This window comes from Sceloporus occidentalis, unplaced genomic scaffold (genome assembly GCF_023333645.1).
Source record: "Sceloporus occidentalis isolate IW3139 unplaced genomic scaffold, rSceOcc1.0.p SCAF_3, whole genome shotgun sequence".
In the NCBI taxonomy this organism is placed as follows: Eukaryota; Metazoa; Chordata; class Lepidosauria; order Squamata; family Phrynosomatidae; genus Sceloporus; species Sceloporus occidentalis.
The window spans coordinates 195,799,606-195,822,707 of NW_028316983.1; the positions used below are offsets into that span (position 1 = coordinate 195,799,606).

General features: G+C 39.7%; 1 protein-coding gene across 5 annotated transcripts in view; it reads left to right on the forward strand.

The window, feature by feature from the left end:
• SPIDR (scaffold protein involved in DNA repair) overlaps positions 1-23,102 on the forward strand; it is a 211,047-nt gene that overhangs the window by 80,567 nt on the left and 107,378 nt on the right. For all 5 annotated transcript variants that reach the window (XM_089517269.1, XM_089517271.1, XM_089517270.1 and 2 more), the window contains one exon: positions 9,489-9,708. In XM_089517269.1, coding sequence (XP_089373395.1) covers positions 9,489-9,708 — 220 coding nt within the window. The remainder of the gene's footprint in view (positions 1-9,488; positions 9,709-23,102) is intronic.

The window sequence follows — 23,102 nt, forward strand, 5'->3', positions numbered from 1 at the left end:
AATGTTGCTGAATACTGAGTTTCACTCAGTAAATCACTGTAGTGGGAGCTAACACAGTCTCTGGAGGACAGACTACATGTTAAATGTGTATGTGTATACTGGACCCCTCTTTTTTCCTAATAATAAAAAGCATATTTGGAGACAGGCGTGCTGAACTTTTTCGTTGCTGGCTGTTTTACAGTTCAAAATTGCCCTTCCTTCTTTCTCACTATGGGTTTGGATATATATATATATATATCATCATAATAAATAGTATTGTAAATATACATCTGAATACTCCTAGAGGGACAAAGGGGCTGGGTAGCAGGGCATGCATGAAGACAACCCATGGTAGAAGAATTAAAATTTAACATTACCTTCCCCTATTCACTATTTATCTGCCTCTCTCTACCAGGAATGTAAATGTGGGGCTTTGTTATATGTTTTTCATAAAACGTATAGTTTGTTCCTTATTGAAAAATGAATGTTTTCAAGGAAAGAATAGCCAATATCCCTGAATGTGCAAGCATTGCCTTTCTGTTTTCAGTCCTGAAGTTAGTATTTTCCATGGCCATGTGCAACATGGGGATGCAGTGATACCCACACTGAACTAACATTCTTCAGTGTGACCAGTCTTTTAGGGAAGGTTTTTTTCTTCTCCAGTACCTTAAGTGGTTGGACTTTTATGTACCTGACACTGTACTTAGTAGTTCTGAATTCTAAATGAGTGAGAGATTTTGACCATGAAGGAATGGCAGTAATCAACTTTTTCATTGTGTCCTCCTGTCACCTAATTATTATTAATTTTTGGGAAAATAATGTAGAGAAATGAAACAGCTATATTTATTTTTAATCATGGATTCTTAGGAAACCGAAAACCAGGAAGGAATAGTTACTTAATTAAAAACTGGTTGAATATATACATTCATACAATTCCAGGCACTGGATTGTATTTTATCTCCATTGTGTATTTTCCACAGTTGCCTATGTTGTGTGAGAAATGGAAAGTACTACATAGTTAAAAGTTTTTTTAAAAAAACAACCTCAAATGTAAGGTTTTATGATTAAGCCTACAGTAGCACTTACATGAGTTTGTACAGTGTGTGTACACTCCCCTTTCTTCACTTTGGCTTGAGTCACTGGTTTTATATTCAGAAGCCTTCCTTGCCAAATGCCTCCTGGCTTAGTTGGGTACACCTGTGTTCAAGTATGTGGAACCTTCTTCAACAGAAAACAAGAACAATAGTAGAATGATATTACGTAATTGATAATGAGCTTTGCAGACTTAACAGGATTATGCTTTTGGAAAGAACCCATCCTAAGTGTTCACCATAGAAAGGCTCCCTTGCAGAAACTTTACTAGACCTTTGAAAACCTGCAAAGAAGAAAGTTAGGTGTGTGTATGGGGGTAACTTCTCCCAGCTCTGTCCTGCTTTCTTTGCACAGCAGCAGACGAGGTCTGTGGAGCAATGAGGCAAAGGTTGCAGTTGTCTACTGGTATTCCATCTCCCTCACCAGGTGCTCTGTCCCACAGTCTGCTGGGCTTGATTTATATATACTTAAAGGCGAGTGCCCAGGACTACATAAGGTTTCTGTTGGATGTATCAGTCACCCTGCTGCTACAAATCTTCCTTTCTGAGCTAGTGGAGCTTGTTTTGACAGTAGTGCTGGAGACTCCTGGCCTGTTGTGCTGTGTGACTTCAACATCCATGTTGAAGCCACTCTGTAGGAAGAGGCTCAGATGCAACAAGACAGTTTTCTCTCTTGCCTGAAAGGGCTGTGGACTGCTACTCTAAAATAATCTCCCTGAACCCTACCATATTAGAAAATTACTTGCACGTCACCAGTATCCCTGTTTTGACCAAGAATCTGGAGTGCATGGTAGCCTCCCTGCTCTAGGGTGAAACAGATTATCCAGACCATTTTAATCTGGCTTCAGACCTTGTTATGGGGCAGCAGTAGCTTTGATTGTCATGGTGAATTACCTATTCCAGGAACTGGTCAGGAGAAGTGTGTTCCTTTTGGTTCTGCTAACTTCTCAGCAGCTTTTAATATAATCAAGCCTAGTATCCTTCTGGCTTGCCTCTCTGGGATGGGTACACTATTTTACATTGATTCTGGTACTTCTTGGAGGTACATTGTACACTGTGGTACACTGTTTTACATTGATTGTGGTCCTTCTTGGCAGATCAAACTCAGGAGATGATTTGGGGGGATTCCTGTTTAACACCTTGGCCATTGGTGCCACTCAGAGCTTTATTCTGTCTACTTTGCTGTTCACCATATACATAAAACTGCTGGAAGGTTCATCCAGAATTTTTGGGTTTGATATCATCTAGCTCTTGCTTTCCTTTCCATCTAGTTCCAAGAAAACTGTCTCAGTGCTAAACAGGGTCTTGATGTCAGTAATGTAGTAGCTAAAGATGAACAAACTGAAATTTAATCCAGACATCTGCTCAGTTGAAAGGCAAATAAGGGACTAGGGATTCATCCTGTGCTGGATGAACCTATTCTCTCCCTGAAACCTCAGGTTCATAGCTTGTGTGTACTTCTGGACTCAGCCTTGAGCATGTACACTCAGGTTTCACTGGTGGCTAGGAGTGTATTTGCATAGTTAAAACTAGTGCTGTATTTGCATCAATTCCTGGAGATTATGTACCATTTGGAATACTGTAACCAATTCTACATGGGTCTGCCTTTGGAAATTCATCAGAAAGTTCAAGATGCTGTGACCAGAGTGCTGCCCAAGGCTGGTTACAGGCAACATTTACCTTCTTTGTTGAAACAGCTTTACTAGCTACTGGTTCTTTTTCAAGCACAATTCAGAGTGCTGGTAATGATCTATAAAGCTCTATGCTGCTTAGGTCCAGATTGTCAGAAAGAATTTATTTCCCTGTATAAGCTTGCCCAAGTTCTAGGATCCTCAGGAGAGCACTTTCTCTTGGTCCCACCATCTTCACAAGTATGGTTGGTGTGTACATGGAGGAGAGCCTGCTTGGTGGCTGCTTCCTGCTGTGGAATTCCCTGTGACAGGGAAGGAGGATGGAAGAAGATGAAGCTGCTTGATATGGCCCTACAGCCCTTCTTCATGGTTTCCTGAGTTACCTTTTGATATTCCATTCCTTTGTTCATGGCTTCCCCCCCCCCCCAGCACCCCAATGTCAGGGGATCCCTCTGGATGGTTTTCCAAGGAGCCCTTACTGCTGGGGGAGGGGAGATCTGCTGATCTAGGCTTGGCACCTTTTCCTCCCTTAACTTGCTTCATAAGCAGTGTACGCACATGTGAGAGGTCTAAACCATTTTAATAGGGACTTACAAGCCTCACCTCACCTTCCTAGTCTCTCTGTTTTGTGAGCCTTGCAGAGAGACTGGAAATGGGTGGTGAGACTTATCAATACCGGTTAAAGATTAAGTAGGGCAGGCCCAGAGAGGCAGCAAATAATGTGTGAATAATCAAATCTACAAAAGCCAAATGTGTGGATGTGAAGGGCTGCATTAATGTTTTAATATGGTAGTTTCATTGTTTTTTAACTTTTTATTATTAGGCTTTAATTCATGTATTTTGTTTTAATTTATATTGTGAACCACCTTGGATCCCATGTCACGAGAACAATGGGAAATAAATTGATTAAATAATAACGTTGTGCATGGCTGCACAGTTATTTAAATTTTCATCTTTTCCCCACAGTCATTCCCCAGTTATAGTGCTTAGGCAACCTCAGTTATAGTGCTTAGGCAACCTCCTCAGCTTTCTCTTCATCTGTTACAAGGCTCTCTGTGCCTAACATACATTATTTGTGTGTATGTGTGTGGAGTATATATTTTTTTGTGTGAGAGAAAATAGGAACAGAAAGAAAGATTAGAAAGATAATATAACTCAGGGGTAGGCAACCCTTTTGAGTCGGGGGCCAGGTTGCTGTCCCTCAGACAACTGGGGGGCCGAAGCCAAAAAATAAATAATTAAATATTTTTTTAAAACTTAAATAAATAAATAAACCGAGACAAATGTAGGACAAAATTTTCAAATGGAGGGCACTTTTTAAATAAAAAATGGAGGTCACGCGAAAAAATTTGCTGATTTTTTTAAAAAATGTTAAGATAAATGCATGTTTCTGAGGCTTCTATAGACAATTGCCCCACCATGCCCCTCGCGCAAGACGGCAAAGGCCCCGGCGGCAATCGGCGGCAGGACCGGGCTGGGGCCGGTCCCAAGGCTTTGCCGGGCCGCATCCGGCCCGTGGGCCGCAGGTTGCCTACCCCTGATATAACTGAATGTTATTGTGAAATTTACAAAGCAGCTCTATAAAAATAAACATTAATTGTCATTTGGTACAGATCCCCCCCACACACACACACACACTTTTCTTGTGTACAAATAAAATGGAAGTGCCTTAAGAAAACTTTTCAAGAAGAAGTATAGCATGCCAGAGAGGACACTTCTATGTATAAAAGGGAAATGGTAGGGAGAGGGCAAAGAGCAATGGGATAACAAAAGAAAGGCTAACAGACTTTTAAATTCTTTTAAAAGAATTTCATAGAGAACAGAATACAAAAACACCAAATAGATATAATTTTGAGGCCTCATTTAAATTCCCTTGGAAAGGGAAATCTTAAAGATGAAGAAGCCATCTGAGCTGTAATGGCTAACCATTTAAGAAAGCCATCCTCTAGAAGCCTCCCAGAGAGTGATTAAACTCAAGGCATCCTCTGCAATTTTTCAGGCTATCTTAGATGGAATAGCTGGTTGTGGTTTATTCATCAGGATAGTGTGTCCCATCCACTCAGGACAGCTGCTTTGAAATACTGTAACTAGACGGTCAGGACTGCAGCAAGATCCTTTGAAGGTTTAAACTTAGAGGTAAAAGGCAAATAAACTGGGAGGATGAAAGAGTTGTATAAAATTATACATGGTATAGAGGGAAGTAGACAACATGTTATAAATTCAGAATTCAGGGTCATCTAATGAAGTGGACAGGTGGGAGATGCAGGGCAGATATATGGAAGCCCTACTTTGGATGGCACATAGCTAACACTAATAAATTCACTATCACAACATGTAGTTGCCTAAGAGTATTGCTTGCAATTAGGATGATAATACGTTGTCTCCAGTGTCACGGGCAGTATTCTGAATACCAGGGGAACGATGTGCAGGAATGTGCTGTTGCCCTTATGTCCTATTTGTAAGCTTACCACTGGCATTTGGCTAACCGCTGTGGGAAAAATGCTGGACTAGACAGAGGCCTTTGGTCTAATCCAGTAGTACTCCTTAACCTTTATGCATGGTGTTGTGTCTATCTAAGACTTTTTGGTTTTATGCTATTTTAAATCTTGTTTTTAAGATTGGGAGTACAGTGGGCTAGAGGCATTTAGTTGCCACCTTGAAATTTTTGTTTTAACTCTAAATTTTAGAATTAGGAATTTAATATGCAACATACAGAATTTTGCATAATATTCTGCATATTTTAATGGCAGTTGGCATGTGTAAACCTATGGTATTTCACATTATGCATGAAGGAATGAGTGGGCAAAGTGTAGCTCTCCAGATGGTGTTGGTTTGTAATTCCCATCAGTCTTAGCTAGCATGAGGAAGAGGTAAGGGATTTTGGGAACTGCAGTACAATGTCTAGAGGCCCTCACTTTGCCCATCCCTCCATTAAGAAGTTATGCATTAAGTCAAGAGTGTTGAAAATCAAATTGCCGTAAGATAAATGATGTTTTAATGGTTGTGGACAATTCTTTATAATTGTTAGATAATTTTTAGACTATTAACATCTTTAACAATTAAACAAGAAGACTCATTTCCTCCCTCTTAGGTAAAAATTTATGGGTCTAGAAGATTAAAACATAGTCTATATGTTTGACGTACTCAGGTCTACAGACAGGCATATATGCATACTAGCATGTCCTGCATAGCTATGATTATTCAGAACTCAAGTTCCTTATAGAAAAAGCTTCTGTTACTTCTTTTTTAAAAAAAGAAATATTTTTTTGATTTTATTTGCTTTCATGTACTGGGAGAAAGCGAGAACTGATTTACACAGAACTGAGTAAAAAACGATGGCATAGCCAAACATAATAGACTTCCTTTAGTTTGAGAAGCAGCCCTGCCATGGCCCAATATGATCTCAGTACAAACTCTTCTTCAGAGGGCAAGAAAAATTGACCCTCTTGTGTGCCTGCCAAGACTAGAGGCCAAGAAGCTGTCGTTACCATGTCATCAGACTGTCCCCTCATAGGTTGAGGAACCGAGCACTCAAGAGGCAGAGCAGTTCAGATCCTCAGTTGCTCTTCAGAATCCTATCTCCTGAAGCATGGGGACCTACAGTACCTTAGCTCCAGCAGTCTATTTCCGTTCTAGAGAAAACTAACAGAATCCAAACTCATTCTTATGGCAGTGTCACAAAGCCAATATTGGCCAAAGCTAACTCCCTGTTAAATACAGCGGTATGGGTGAGAGATTTACAATGTGGCAATCATTTGCCACTGGACAGAGTAATAGCTTAGATCTGAACTGCAGCACTACAAATTTAACTAGTGAGATTCAGCATTTGCTTGAGCCGTATCCTCTTTTAGATCAGCTTTCTAATCTGCAGTCAAGAAAAGCACTTTCTGCTTTTAATAGATTCACTTAGTCATTTGCTTGCCAGATCCCTTGTCCATGGGTACATAGAGTACCAGCAGGGACGTAGCCAGGATTTTAGGAAGGGGGAGGGGGTCCAGACTAAGTGCCACCATTATAATGGGTCTTGGGCACGGCAGCGCAGCAACACACACCATTCATTTTTCTAATGGAAGGGGGGGGGTCCAGACCTCAAGAACCCCCCCCCCCTTGGCTACGTCCCTGGTACCAGGGTGACAGTGTAGATCAAATCTTGTTGCCCTGTCCATTTGTTAGTAGAGGATAACAATGACACCTTGTCATAGGAAAGAATCTAGAAGTCTGCCATTTTATTGCTGAAATGGTTTGGTGGTAGTGTGTCCTCCTGCATACAGGCAAAGAGATGCTTACTTCCTGTGATGGTGCATAAATTATCTAGTGCTGAAATGTGAATAATGTGATGAGGAGGGAAGGTAAAGAAATAGTGGCTTATGACAATTTTGAAAAGCATGGAATTCTGGAAGAAAAGTATGATGTGAGAGCAGTTTGGCAATGAAAGCAATTGCCTAGAGAAGTGGTGGGGTCTCCTTCTCTGCCTTCAGAAAGACACTGGACAGCTGCCTGCTTGGGGTGCTATGCGGAGATCCTGCATTGAGCAAGGAGTTGGACTCAGTGACCCATTAAGCCCCTTTCAGTTCTATGATTCTCCTCTCGACTGGCAACGATTCTCCAGAACCTCAGGTACTAAGAAGCCTCCCCCCCTTCCCAAGGCATTGAATATGGGAACTTCTGCATCCAAAGCATGGATTCTGCCACTGAACCATGACCCCTCCCCATGTACTTTGCTCATATTATTCTAATGGAGTCATGCTCTTGACTCTGCAGTTGTGGCTTCGCTACATGACTGCTTCTCCTTTTCTTATCCTTTTTTCCCTAGGTTTCTTCACTAGAATATATATGTTCATAGCTGTCCATCAAACTGACCATGAGACTAGATTACTGAATGGAGATGGCCTGAAAAGTAGACCTAAGTTATGGGAACTCACATACATGAGAGAGAAAATTGAACTCAGTCTGAGTGATACTCTTAAAAATACACTCAGGTGACAAAAGAGGTTTTGAAGGTGCATTACTGGGTATATGTTTAACAGTTATAAAATAATAGTTGCTCAACACTAGACATTAATTCAAGGTGTGATTCAGAGGGTCTTAAATCTAAGGAAGGAACTCAAGAATTTGTTGAAAAAATGCATTTTTGTATATATATGTATGTGAGTGTGTATGCGCATGCACACATGCGTGGTTTAGACAGATACAGTGGGATATATTCCATCTTTCTTTGGAACATTGTTAGGTCCTTTTATCTTAAAAGTTTGCAATTTAATTTAAGGTACTAAATTTTGTGGAAAAACTACAACAAAGTAATAGTTAAAATAATGAGATAACATCAAGGCAAATATTTAGTTCTTGTGGTGAATTTCTGATTTTCTAAGCATCTGTAGTCTTTTACAACAGCCGCCTTCTCTCAAGCTCCCCCCAATTTTCATAAAGTAATACAAATCTTCATGTAAGTAAGTATTTGGAAAGCACATGACAGCAAAAAGAGAATAGAAATAATAAAGCCTTGCCATATGACCGTCATGTAGAACTTAATTGATAGAGCAGCTGCAAGCAGAGTGCTTAAGTATTACAGGAACAGAACTCTTTTGAAGTGGTGCTTTAAACCCCCTCTTGACTAAACTTACTAGCTACTAAGAAAGCCTGGTACACTGTATCTAAGCATCTTTTACACTTAAATAGTTCAATTCCTCTTCCCCACAGTTACATGGTTTCCTAGCTATGAACATGGTCATACATTTGCTGATTATCAAAGTTATTGTTTCTTGTTTGCATAATGAAGTTGTTCTAAAACTCATTGATGTTGTCATTCACACTGCAAAATTAATTTTGCTATCACTTTTAAATAATTTAAGAAGAAAGGACTTACATTTTCAATGAGATAAACAAAACACATAATAGCATGTTGGGCTCTTCCTAGGCGTCTTCGTTTAGGGCTGTATTCTCTTTGTTTAGGCAAGTCTTCATTCATTTGAATATTTGTGTTTGGGGCAGTTCCTTTTCTTGTGTCAAGTGATTACTAAGGAAAACTTTCCATCCTCAAAACCTTTTGCTACCTTCTGTACCCCTGAAGAAAGGTTATAAAGGCCTTCCCAGGTATTCTTTCCATGCTTAGCAGTGTTTGCCCCTGCCCCCCAAACTGAAACATAGGAAACTGCCTTATAGCAGGAGCTTTGGAGGATAGGGAGGGAAGGGCTAGAAGTTCCAGAATCTCTCAGCCAACAAGGCCAGTGACCTTGCTGAAGAATTTTGGATGGGGTTTGTAGTTTTTAAAAAATATATTTCCAAAGCTCTGTTTAAACCATTTCAGGCTTAGTTCATGCATCTCAGTATTCCCTATTTTGATTTCAGGTTTTGTACCAATGGTCTTTTCTGCCACCTGACCATTTAACTGGAAATAATAGCAGTTTAACTAGAGACCTTCTTCTGAGAAATCACACACTATGGCTGAGCAATGGCTAATACCGATCCAAATAAAATTTCACTTTACTTTAGGTAGCAATTTAATAGGGTTCAACACTAAAATGTTATTTAATGTATAAAATGTAAAGGTATTTGATGAGGAATAATAGATTTCTTTACTGACACATTTACTGGCACATTGCAAGAAAGTGGATTGATTTAAATTTCCCTCCATGTGTAAGCAAGCTTATTATAGTAATTTCTTTTACCTACATACAGAAAAGGCATAGAAATAAATAATGCACTCTGTATTTTATGTGTGTGAGATAGAAAGAGGAAGAGACACTCCCCGTGAAATATTTGCTTACCTGTTTCATTGTTTGATTTCCAGGTAATAAATCTGGTGTACTGATTGTAAAGATCTTAGAAATGCATGAAGAATGTACTCTCTGCATCGCACTCTGCCATCATTTGGCACAAACCACTTCTGATACCTCTTCTGCAAAAGAAATTGCTGACATTCAGCCTAAGCTTAGAGTTCTCTTTGCAAAAGAAACAGCAGCTCATCTCAAGGCAGCTCTGAATGATGTTGTACATATTCATCCTCCTTGGTAAGTACAAAAAATAGCTAGCCAATCATCGTTTTTCAGTCTTTACTGTAGGAGAACCAGATTTTATTTTTTGGTTGCTCAGCTTAATGCAGACTGGGCAAAGTGTGGCCTACAGGACAAGTACAGTTCCCACAACAGCATTTGTGAACCCCAGGGCGCTCCAGGGATCAGTTTTCCCCTGAATGACATCTAAGTGTTCTGGGAGGCATTTTCACCAAGTTTTGGCACTGTTGGGCCTTTTTAGACCAAGGAGTGGCCTTTTTTAAAAGCAAGAGGTGAAAATGAAGTAACTTTCCTATCACTTCCTGTTGTTAAAAATGGTCTTGGGTGGAAACATGTCAAAAATGCCACTCACAGTCACTAGACTGTGTTTAAGGGCAGGAAAATATTATTCCCTCTCACCAAGAATTGCAGTGGCGAGACTAACACAGCTGCCTAGCTGCCCACCCCAGCTTAAATGTAGCTGCCCTGGAAGTGGGCTGTGTTTTTAGGATGCAAATAACTGAATCATTAAAACGGCGTAATTGAAATGGGTGACATATAATGGAATGTAGTTTCAATGTGAAACTGCTTCATTGTGACTATGATGGTCTTGCTGGTGGTGAACAAGATATTTTAACATTGTATGTTAAGGTAATCTCTTTAGCTGTCTCATAGGAAATGAACTGTACTGTGTTGTGTTTTCCAGCTTTTTATGTGAGCATGTTTGAGGGAGGGGGAAAACATGAAACAAACACAAATCAGAAAAATTCTGCTACCCCTCTGGAAGTTGCATAGCTTTAGTTCTTCTATTTATCAAATTGCAAAGGCAAGCTCTCAAGATCAGTCAAAACATGGCCAACAGGGGATTGTTCCTACAGAGCCCTTTGACAGAATGTACACATTTTAAAAGTTATAGATATTCAAGCAGACAATGAGGAGGAAAAAATAAACAGATAAATCCCTATCATCAAAAAGAGAGTAAGTCCTCTTTACATTCTTCCTTTGAAGGTTTTGCAAAAGCAGAAAGGGTTGAGCTCTGATAAGGGAAAGATGCTTAGCTACCCCACAATAAAATTCAACAAAATTCAGAATCACTGACTACAAGAGCACTGATGGAAGAAAGATGTAGTAGTACAGTCTGTAGCAGATTACTTCTTCAAAGATCTTAGAGTTAGAGATTCTTAACTATCCCAAAGAAGATGAAGAAGAAAAACAGCCTTGATTTTGTGTGTGTGTGTGTGCTTTTTAGTGGCCTGTCGACTTATGGCAACCCCATGAATTTCATAAGGTTTTCCTAGGCAAGGAATACTCAGAAGTAGTTTTGCCAATTCTGTCTTCTAAAATATAGCTGACAGTACCTGGCATGGTGTTGTGGTTTGAGTGTTGGACTATGACCCTTGAGACCATGGTTCGATTGTAGCTCGGCCATTAAACCCACTGGGTGACCTCAAGAGAAGGCAATGACAAAGCTCCTCTGAACAAATCATGCCAAGAAAACCCCATGATAGGTTCACCTACGGGTCAGCATAAGTTAGAAACTACTTGAAGGCACACAATAACAACAACAACAACCCGGGTATTTGTGGGTGATCTCTCATCCAAGTACTAACCATAACTGGCCCTGTATTTAGGTAGATCTTGTAGCACCTTTGAGACTAACTGAAAGAAAGAAGTTGGTAGCATGGGCTTTCATAGACTTCAGGCTACTTCCTCAGATTCTGAAGTCTACGAAAGTTCATGCTGCCAACTACTTTCTTTCAGTTTGTCTCAAAGGTGCTACAAGATCTCCCTACATACTGATTCTACAGACTAACATGGATATATCTTTGCATTTCATAAATGATCCTGCTTAGCTTCCAGGATCAGATGAGTTACCATGCCCTAAATCCATTTCATTAGTCTCAGCAAGAATGGACCCATTGATTCAATTGGAATTTTATAGTTGAATGCTTACATAAGTTCCATTAAACCAATGGGTGTATTCTAGTTGGGACTAACATTTGGATTTGCTTGGTTTCAACAATGAGCCAGCTGTCTTAGTAAAATTATCTTCTCATGCTCTTCCATATTAACAGTATTAATTATTTGACAGTCTGCAGAAATGTTGAGACTGGGAAGATGTGGTTTTAATACAGGTTAGATTCAGGATCTAAATCTTCTGAGAAATGTAATGAAATAGCAGTGGTGGAAATTATAATTAATAATTGTATTTTTTAAAAAGTAAATGTTATCTCTGAAGCATTTCACACATAATTTTAGTGTGGATTTTAAATTCTTTAGCTTGACTTTGTAGCTGTTTTGCTGTTTTACCACTGGAAACTGCAGGGGTGATATGGCAAGATGCACACAATACATTTTACATTGGAAATAGTGGCTTATAGAAGCAGATTTACTTGGTTTTTTTCCTCTTAATGTTGGTTGTGTACTGGTCTGTATCCAGTGTACTAAAGAATTGTGGCATGGTCAAATGTCATAGCATTTGTCTATAAAATCCAGATGCTATTGAAATACACAATATGGTAATATCAGTCACTTAATACAAAGGAGTAAAAGTTCAACTAGAGTTTCAGCAAGCCCTTTATTTCTTAACTGCAAGGAAGCCATATCCACATATACTGCTACAGTTGCCAGAAGGATCTGCATTCATGGCCATCTTTCTCTTCTTGCACCTCTAGCAGATATCTCAAGTTGTTTTCCTGAGGATGCAGAATGATTAGGAATTTTACTCAATTCCAGGATGGGGTTTTCTTAGGCAAGGAATACTCAGAAGTGGTTTTGCCATTTTCTTCCTCTGAAATATAGACTACAGCACCTGGTATTCATTGGCAATCTCCCATCCAAGTAATAGCCAGGGCTGGCCTTGCTTAGCTTCCAGGGTCAGATGGGATCTGGTGCCCTTTAGGGCAGGGGTAGGCAACCTTTTTGAGCCGGGGGCCGGGTTGCTGTCCCTCAGACAACTGGGGGGCCGAAGCCAAAAAGTAAATAATTAAATAATTTTTTAAAAAATTAAATAAATAAATAAACCGGGACAAATGGAGGACAAAACTTTCAAATGGAGGACACTTTTTAAAAAAAAAAATGGAGGACACGCAAATAAATTTGCCTATTTTTTAAAAAATGTTAATATAAATGCATGTTTCTGAGGCTTCTATAGACAATTGCCCCCCTTGCCCACCTCCTCCTGATAGGCCAAAGGCCCCACACCCTCATGCGAGAGGCCAAAGGCTCCAGCGGCAATCGGCGGCAGGACCAGGCTGGGGCCAGTCCCAAGGCCTTGCCGGGCCGCATCCAGCCCGCGGGCCGCAGATTGCCGACCACTGCTTTAGGGTATTTAGGCACCTGACCTGATGGATTGTAAATTGAATAATGTATATCAGTTTTGCATACTATTTTACTCTGGATAGGTGATATCCTGGTTTTATATTTCAGGCAGCCCAGCATTCATATAATTAATGCATTTGAAGTACAGTAATAATAGTAATTTCAATTTACTTTTACTCATTATTTAGATGCAGAAGAGGAGATTCTTTCAAAATCTAAACATTGTCGATAAAGAAGTGTGAAGGGAGTAGAATTTGGTTTTTATGTAGGTTCCCACTCACTCCACCCCAAAATGTACAGAGAATAAACAAGACTGTTTGCAATTTATCTCTTTCAAAATGACGCGTCATGTCTAACTTTTCTTTTAAAAAAAAAATTTGAATCAAGCTTTTGAATTGGAATGGAAATGCTCCAAAGATATATCAAGAATATTCTACAGTTGAAATTTTCCAGCTCTTATAAAAGAGGAAATTCCAGGGATACTGAAGTGACAGAAATGGCTAGTGGGTTGTTGTCTGGTGACGTCAAACAAGGGATAGCAGACAGTATTGTTAAAGTCAGTAAAAGATGTATAGTAAGAATTTAACTCCAGACTAGATACAGAATTTTCAGTTAATACATGCCTATATTTAAGACCATTCCCATGTGTGCTTAATCCCATGACAAATTCCACATTTTATTTAATGAGGAAATGGTAGAGCTAACATCTTGTCCTGTTAAAGATAATTCTGCTTTTATACAGTCACAGATACAAGCGCATTAAAACAATTTCAAATAGTTTGGCCAAGTAAATCCATAAAGAAGGCCTAAATACCCTAAAGGCACCAGATCCTGTCTGATTTTGGAAGCTAAGCAGGTTTAGAATTGTAGTCCAACACTCAAACCACTATCCATATTTCTGCACTACACTCTGATAGTGTTGTTATTCCACTTTAACTGCTCTGGATGTGTCCTGTTGCATTCTGAGGTTTGTAGTTCAGTGAGGCTTAAGAGTTCTCTGGTGAGAATTCTAAATGCCCTTCCCTAAACTTCAAATCCCATAATGCAACACGAGGCAGCCAGAGCAGTTAAAGTGGAATAGGAGTACTATTAGAGTGTGGTATATCACACTGGATCTTACTATGTGCTAAATCCAATTTTGATCTTAACTAGAGCATACTCATTGAAATCAAGCTTGTGTTGGTAATGACTGACAGATCCCATTCATTTCAGTAAATCTACTGTACCATAGTGAAGTTGCAAAGTTTGCACATTCCATTCTTGGGTGACTGAGAAGATATTAATAAGTATGGAAAGGGACACGTTAGTGCTCTTATAAAATGGTCAGGCAAGACCACATTGGAATTTGTATCTAGATGTACCTGCTAAACACCAACTAGAGTAAACCCATTGAAGCAATTTGATTTTCACGAATACTAATTTTGCATTCAACAGTTGATTCAGAGGGTCTACTCTAAGAGGATTTATACCTTGCTTTCCAGTCGAATGGATAATTTCATCTTGGAATAAAACTGATGTCTCTAATCCAAAGATTAATTAATAAATTACATGAATGCTGTCACTGCACAAAACTTAACTGTATGTGGATCCTAATCAGTATAGACATATACTTCTGTAGTGTTTAGTACTGAGGTTACTGGATGAAAGGACTTTATTTGGAATTTGATTGGATGCTGTAACATAGTCTGAAGTCACTGATTTCTGGGAACTATGAAGGAATAAATTGTTTACATGGTAATATGTATATACAAAGCCTAGTTTATGGCCATAAATTGCTCACCTTGAGTTACTGAGTTGGAAGGACAAATTTAGTTCCAAATTGTCCCATAGAGTTAAATGTTGTTAATTGCTCTCAAGTCACCTTCAACTTATGATGACCCTATGAATGATGCAGGCTTCCTTTTTTTCCTGCTGCTTCCCACTTTACCTTTCATTTTTGTCTTTTCTAATGAGTCCTATGACTATTATCTCATCATATGGCCAAAGCTCAGTAGCTTAAGTTTTATCATTTGGGCTTCTAGGGAGAGTTCAAGCTTCATTTACTCTAGGACCCTTACTGATATTAGCAGCCCTTGGTATACGTAGAACCCTTCTCCAGCACTACACTTCAAATGGGCTGATTTTCTTTCTGTCAGCTTTCTTTATTGTCCAGCTTTCACAACCATACAGATATTGGAAATATGAAGGCATGGATGATCCTAACTTATTTGTTTTAATGAAATATATTTACATTTGAGGATATTACCTAGTTTCTTCATAGCTACCATTCTACATCCTAATCTTCTGATTTCTTAAACTGCAATCTCCATTGTGATTTTGTATGACTGAGTCAAGCCATAGAAAGGCTTATTATTGTTTGTTTGTTTGTTTGTTTGTTTTTTTACTAATGTTCAACTTTAAACCAGATTTTGTACTTTCCTTAATTGTTCCAAGTCTTTGCTATTTTCTCGTGGTACTATGGGTCATCTTAAAATCTTGACGTTCTTTCCCCTAAATTACAAGTTTCCTTCCCCAAATGTAATCCATCTTTCTGAATAGTATGTTCTACATATAAATTAAACTGAATGATAAAGCACTCTATTGCCTGACCCCTTTCTAATAGGAAACCATTCTGGTTCTCCATATTCTGTCCTTAAAGTGGTCTATTGTCCAGAGGATCAAGACAATCATATGTGGTGGCATACATATTTCTCTTACATTTTTCATGATCTATACAATCAAAGGCTTCTTATGATTTATTAAGTACAGACTAATTTTCTTCTGAATTTTTTTGGTATGTTATATTTTTCAATATATGGCCGGTTACAGACCGGCACATTAGTGTGTGACAAGCACACACTAGGGTTACAAAAGGGCGGTGCTTCCGCATCGCCCTAACCCTAGTGCGTGCTCATCATGCACTAAACGGTGGCGGCCCTTCCATATGGCCACCGCCGTGAGGACGTCACGGCCGCGCCGCCTCTAGACAGGGCGGCGCGGACGTGACGTTCTTGCTCCGCGCCAGGGCGCTTAGTGCGCCCTGAACATGGAGCAGGAAGGAGCTCCATTTCGGAGCTCCTTCCTGGTTTAGTCCGCTGGGCGCAGCCTTCAGACGGCTGCGCCCAGCGGACTAAAAGAGAAAGGGGCCAAGCGGCCCCTTTCTCTTCTCCCCGCCGCCGCGGGGTGTCCTTGGGGCTTGAAGCCCCAGGGACACCCCTTTTCAGGCTGCGGGAAAACGGCGTTTTGCTGCTTCCCCGCAGCCTGAAAAGTGGCGGATCGGGGCTTCAGCGGCTGCCATTCTGGCCGCTGAGGCCCCGATACTTCGGGGAAAGGGGCGGGTGCAGACCGCCCCAAATGGGCGGTCTATTACCCGCCTATGTTTGCAATATGATCCTTCGTTAATCTTCATCCTGACCTCAGCTTTGACATCTGGCATTTCTTGCTCCATATATGGTATGAGTATTATAAAATTTTGAATACCACTTTGCATGCATGAGAGATTAATACATTATTTCAATGGCTGCTACAATTCCTGGTGTCCCCTTTCTTGGGGACTAGAATATATATTGAATGTCTCCAATCTGTGAGCCATGGTTTTGTTTTCCATAGTAATAGGCAGATTTTAGTTAGAATTGGGATGGAATCTGTTTCTATAGCTTAAAACCAATCTATTAGTATGCCATCTGTTCCTGGTGATGTATTTCTCCCATATCTTTGAGAGTGGCTTTCATTTCCCTTTCTATAACGAGGGCTCATCTTCAAATGCTCTTCCTTGAAAGAATCTGTCATCCTTTCATCTTTTTTATATAGTTCTTCAGTGTAACTATATATTGTGTAATTATCTGATTGAAAAGGTCCCATTTCTGTCCAACTTCCTCACCCCAAGTATTGCAATGCTTATATGTTCCATTTGTTGTTTTACAATGTCTGGCTTTCCCAGATTCATGCTTCTCACATTGCATCTTCCTATTATATGTGTTGTGCTATTTCAAACTTTTCTTTCACAATGTGAGCCTATCAGAACATATACTGGGTTCTGTTGGCTGTATTTCAGAGGAAGGAACTTGCAAAACCACGTCTGAATATTCCTTGAATAGGAAAACTCTGTGAAATGCATGGGGTCACCATAAGTCATCAAGTGATTTGAAGGCACATACAGACACATGCATGCATGCTGCCACGAGGAGTCACTGCAATATCCAGCTTTTCTCTCCACGCGCATATGCCAGCTGTCCCATCAGTAGACATTTTGCTTATATCTAGAATAAATGCCACATAGTTGTATTCTTACATCAGTAATTAAATTAGCAGTTTAAGCAACGGGCTTAGGGAGCCTCATTTGCAGTTCAAAGTATCTGATGTACATCATGTTATTTGCTTGCTGCTTCTGCTGGAAATGTTTTGTTTTTGAACCATTCATATTTTATTATGCACAACTTTAAAAAATGTTTTTTTTTTCCTTTTCCTTTTTTTTTGGGGGGGGGGAGTGTCCAGCGCATATGTCCTGGTGTTGTGTATTTACACATTTACTGAAATATTTATTCCAGGTGATTATAAAGTGCCGTATCTACTCATGTACAAGTCGACCTTATGTATAAGTCGAGGGAAGGTTTTAGGGCCAAAATTAATGATTTTGATATGACCTTGGATAAGTCAAGGGTAAAACATGGGGGCATGTAACAAAGGATGTAAAGGGAAAAACACCACTTACTTTCCTCCCTCTTCTTCTCTGGACCTTTCCCAACCGCCTAACACCATTTCCCTGGTGGGGAGAGAAGGTTTTAACATTGGATTGAAAAGGGAAGGAAGTGGAGTTAATACAGGGTGTTTGGTGGGGAGAGAGATTAGGAGGAGGAGGAGGATGGGGAGACAAGGTTTTGACATCGGATTGAGAAGGTTAATCACCTCTTTCACACACCCTCTCTGCCTAGGTAACTCCTTCAGAAATCTTTGACAAGGCATGGAGAGTGGGGCATGGAGGCAGTGCTTCTTTCAGGATCTTTCTAAGCACTATTACTGTATTGACCCATATATAAGTCGACCCAGGATTTTAGGGTCAATATTTGGGCATAAACCTTTTGACTTATAGTGGAGTATATATGGTATATCATCTCAGAGATTTAACTCTCCATAGAACTTCAGAATGCAAACATTTTATCAACTAAATAATACACTATAACATTTTATTAATCTGATTCAAACTATTCCTTTCTTCAACTTTTGTGTTGGCAGAGGATGTTAGCCCTAGAACAGATGACTAGTAAAAAGATTTATAATTTGTTTAAACAGTGTAATAAATTACAGTGACAAATTTTACATCAGAACTCTATTATAGCATACCCTTTGAAGTACACATTTGTTTTCGTTTTAAGTTTCAAAAGCTTCCATTAACCAAATAAACTAGATTGAAGACATTTACAAATAAAATAGCTACTGACCATTAATGTGTGTTATAAGACCTGACATAACATTTTTTTAGTAATAGCAACAGGTACAAATCTATTGGATATGTTTAAATCCAAGCTGAAGGTAATTGCCTATATATGTATATATGTGTGTACAGTGCACCCACGTTTTATGCGGGCACACCATACGCGGCTTTCAGCATATGCTGAAAGCCATGCCAGAAGAGCCCTTCACATGCCCCCGAAGAAGTAATGGGGCGTGCGCTCCAAGGCGCCGATGTGCCGCAAGTGCGAGCATCTTTACTTCCAATGGGGCTCCAGCATACATGGATTTCCCCTTACATGGAGGGATCCGGAACAGATCCCTGCTTAAGGGGAGGGTCCACTGTGTGTCTGTGTCTGTGTCTGTGTATATATATATATTTGTGTGTGTGTACGTGAGCGCGCACACACACACACACACACACGTTGATCATCCAGGTCAGTAGATACACACATGCCAGGTTCAGCTTTAAAGATATATTAATCTGACTTTGATTTGTTACTTGAGGTAAGAAAATTATAAATCCAGTTATTTGTGGGATTCTGTAGTTTGACCAAATGCAAAATACTGTCTATACTCACGTATAAGACTAGAAATTTTAGTAAAAAAATTGACCCAAAAAACCCCTGAGTCAACTTATCTATGGGTCAATGTAATTACTGTAGTTTAACTCTTATCAAAAAAGGGATCATTCCCTCGTGAAAGGCAAAAGTGTAGTCTGTCCTGGAAGCATTGACCCTCCCTTTGCTCTCTCATCCATCCAGCCTTTAATATGGGCACAAAATGTTATACCTGCTTTTTAAGTTCTTTGGTATCATTTTCCTTTGCTTCCTTCGTTACATCTTTTGTTATATACCCCTGCGTTTTATTTTCGACTTATCCATGGGTTATATCAAAATCCATAATTTTGTTCCCAAAACCTGCCCTCGACTTATATATGAGGTCGACTTATAGTTGAGTATATACAGTATGTACCAATGATATTTGGAGAAGAAAGTTTAAAAGCATAGTACAGTAGGAGTGTTAATTTCAAGCTGATGAATCAAAAAAAAATATTGCATTGTTGTTGTTTTTGTTGCATGACCTTTGGCTGTAGGTGAACAGTCATGTTGATATCACCATTAATGGAGTCACCAATGGAAACAAACCACTACCAGTGGTGGTACAGTACATAAGGTAACAGAATAACATGGGTCAGGCCTTGCACATGTTGTGTTACATTTTCTTTTAAAGGCTATTTCAGGGAGGAAGGATAGGTAGGAACACAGAAAAGATTGGCCAGTGCAGCTTCAAAAGCTTACATCATGCATTTTGTGCTTTTTGGTTGCCTTAATAAAGGTTTTGTGGATTTTGCATCTTATAGTACTTTGCTGTATGGCCAACACGGTTATCTTGGATATATCTTGGATATGTGATGGCCACTAGGGCAGTCCTTTTCAACCTGGCACAATTCCCATCATCCCTAACCAGAGCATTAGATTGGGAAAGCTGTCCTAGAAACTTGATGTCATCTCCTATCTCAGGACAGGACTGTTACTATGCACACTGTACACTTAGAAGACATGTAAAAGGACAGAAAAGCAGTGGCTTTATTGTCAGACGTTTTATAGTGTTTGAAATTATATATATAAACTGTATTGCAACTGTGATTTGTCTGATCTCCTTATTTTCTTTCACTGGCCTTGTATGTGCAGTGGCAGTATGTAAGAGATTGTGACTCATAAGACCATACTGTGAATTGGGAAAATATCCTTGTTGCTCTGTGTAAAACTGAGTTGTACCTATTTTCAGTCTTTTTGTAAACATTCAGAGATTTCTCTTTTCATCCCTCTACTGCAAGTTGTTTTGCCCACTGATGGCTGTGGTAAAATTGTGACACAGAATGTTGCTAAATTATGTTTTCTCAGTGTAAATATATTTGCTTCTTGGAATCTGGGAATTTGTAGTTTCATGTCAAATGTTCCCATTAGTGATTTAATGTCAAATGTTCCCATTAGTGATTTAAAGTGAATCAAACCTCTAATTGAATTCTGGCCAGGGAAAGTTGGATGTGACTTCTTGACCACAAGTCCCTGGAATGGGACTCAGGAGAGTCATGGGATTTTGAGGCATCTTTTTCAGTGATCTTCTTCCCTGTAGCATACACTTGGGATTTACTACTGTGATAAATTATTAGGTCTACCTCAACATCCCTTTGCAAGCTCTCTTTCCTGCATTCTGACTTTTTTTGGCAATGTGGAATGTTGTTGTTTCCAATAATTGAAACTGTTACAATGAACAGTACAAAAGAGAAAAAAAATACTAGTGTTTGTCCAAACCTATTGCATTTTGAAAACAAGAGAAAAACTGGACTGAAATCTAGTCAAAGAAATCTGTTTGCATCTGGAGTCCCATCTTTAATTATATATGATGGCATTAATCAGTGTTTTTTTCCCCACTCTGGGACTAAGGATTTGTATTTTGGAAAAATCAAAAGCCCTTGAAAATGTTCATATTGTTAGTTTCTTTTGAATTAAAAATACTGGAGGTACATTACAATTCTTAAATAGGTGGCTTATTACACTCATGTGTTGATACATAAATATACAATAGTAAGGGACAGAAAAGTTGGACTGAGATGCTTTCTCTCTATGAAGGTTTATTGACTCATGGGGAAATTAATTTAGAGGCTAGGGATCCATAGCCACTGGTTATTCTTTTCAAGGTCAAGAGTTGCTGCGGTTTGCAGTTTTTCAGAATAGTTCTTTTCTTGGCACACCATATCTTCTCTTTTGCATGTATGTGTGTATGGGCTTGTGTTTGTACAGAGAGAGAGAGAGAGAGAGAGATGAAAGAAAGAAGCAGTTCCTTAATAAGTACATCCAGAATATCCAGAGATCAGAAGTGGGCCTGTAGCGTTTAGAGAGCCAGATGATACTGAGGTCTGCAGCTTCCTCAACTAGATCATAAATCATAACGTTTTAAAAAATTAAACTTTATTATATATCCACGTACAACTAGAATTCAGCAAATAAATATTTATTTATTAAGTTATATTTACAAATCTTGGAAATTATATTGTTTGATCGATGGATTGCTGTTGAAGATAAATCATAACTTTTATAGAGGAGTATTTTACATCTCTTTTGGTTTCATTCCTTTGGCTTACCTGTGTTAAAACTGCAGGTCTGTTTAATTATACCTGCAGGTCAGCTATTTTATTAGTAGGGTGATTAGTATTACACATAGTCAGTCCAGTGTATATTTAGAATTGTGCGTAAACAGTGCTGATGAAAGCGTTCAAGGAGTCGTAGGTGTTGGTGATAGGTGACCCATGTTTCAGACCTATAAAGGAGAATAGACAGTACAATGGCTCTATACACACTGATTTTTGTGCTTCGCCTCAAGTGTTTGTTACTCCAGACTCTTTTGTGAAGACTATGGCCTGTTACAGACAGCCAAAATAAAGCTGCTTCGAGTCACAGTGGAGGTATGGTGTTTCAATGATGCATGCGTCCTAAGAGTCCAGAGGTCGCACCAAAGCCACGCTCCAGCCCTAAGGACTGGAGCATGGCTTTGGTGTGGCTTCTGGACTCTTAGGACGCATGCATCATTGAAACACCATATCTCCACTGTGACTCGAAGCAGCTTTATTTTGGCTGTCTGTAACAGGCCTATGTGACAAATGTTGCTGTCCTTGAGCAAGCAGGGATCACCAGCATTGAGGCCATGCTATTGAGGACACAGCTGCGCTGGGCAGGACACGTTTCTAGGATGAAGGACCATTGCCTCCCCAAAATAGTATTCTATAATGAACTCGCCACAGGTCAGCGTAAGAGGGGCGCCCCTAAGAAGAGATACAAGGACTCCCTGAAACAACATCTCAGGCTTGGCTAAATTGATCACCAACAATGGTCTGCCCTGGCCTCACATCGGGAGGCATGGAGAAGCACTATCCACGATGCTGCAGCCTTTTTCGAAAACTCACGCCGAACGAGTCTCAAAGGGAAATGGCAACGCAGAAAGAACCACAACCCGGAAACATCACCCAAGGAGACTTTCCGCTGTGCTTTCTGCAACCAGACCTGTTTGTCCCGGATTGGCCTTTTTAGTCACCAATGCGCTTGTACAAAGCGCGGGATGAGTCCTTCCTGAATCTTCGTTCGCAAAGAGAGAGAGATTAGTATTAGCATTTTCTTTTATGGACAAAGTGTAGCACAGGTAGCACATGAGAGTGAGCAAGTTATTATATGGTTAACAACACACCACCTCTTCTATGGTTATGGCCTTCGCTGGAGTACAAAATATCTGTACTAGTAGTTATATTGTGTCCTTTCCCCATATCTTATTCCTTCTTTCCCCTATAGTACCATGGAAATACAGACTATACCATGTTATTCAGAATTTAATATGTGAAAGTTGGTATACAGCACGCCCGCATCATACACAGCTTTCAGCTTATGCTGAAACCACGTGCTGGAAATGGGAATGTCGCACACGCTGTGCCATGCCACATGCATGAGCCCCATTGTTTTAAATGGGGTTCGAGCATATGTGGTAGTTCCCTTATGCAGGGGATTCCAGAATGGATCCCCCGTGTCAGGGAAGGGCCCTCTGTATTTGTGTTGATGTTTGGTCAGATTTGGATTCTAGTTGTCTGTTAATGGAAACAAACTTTTTTCCTT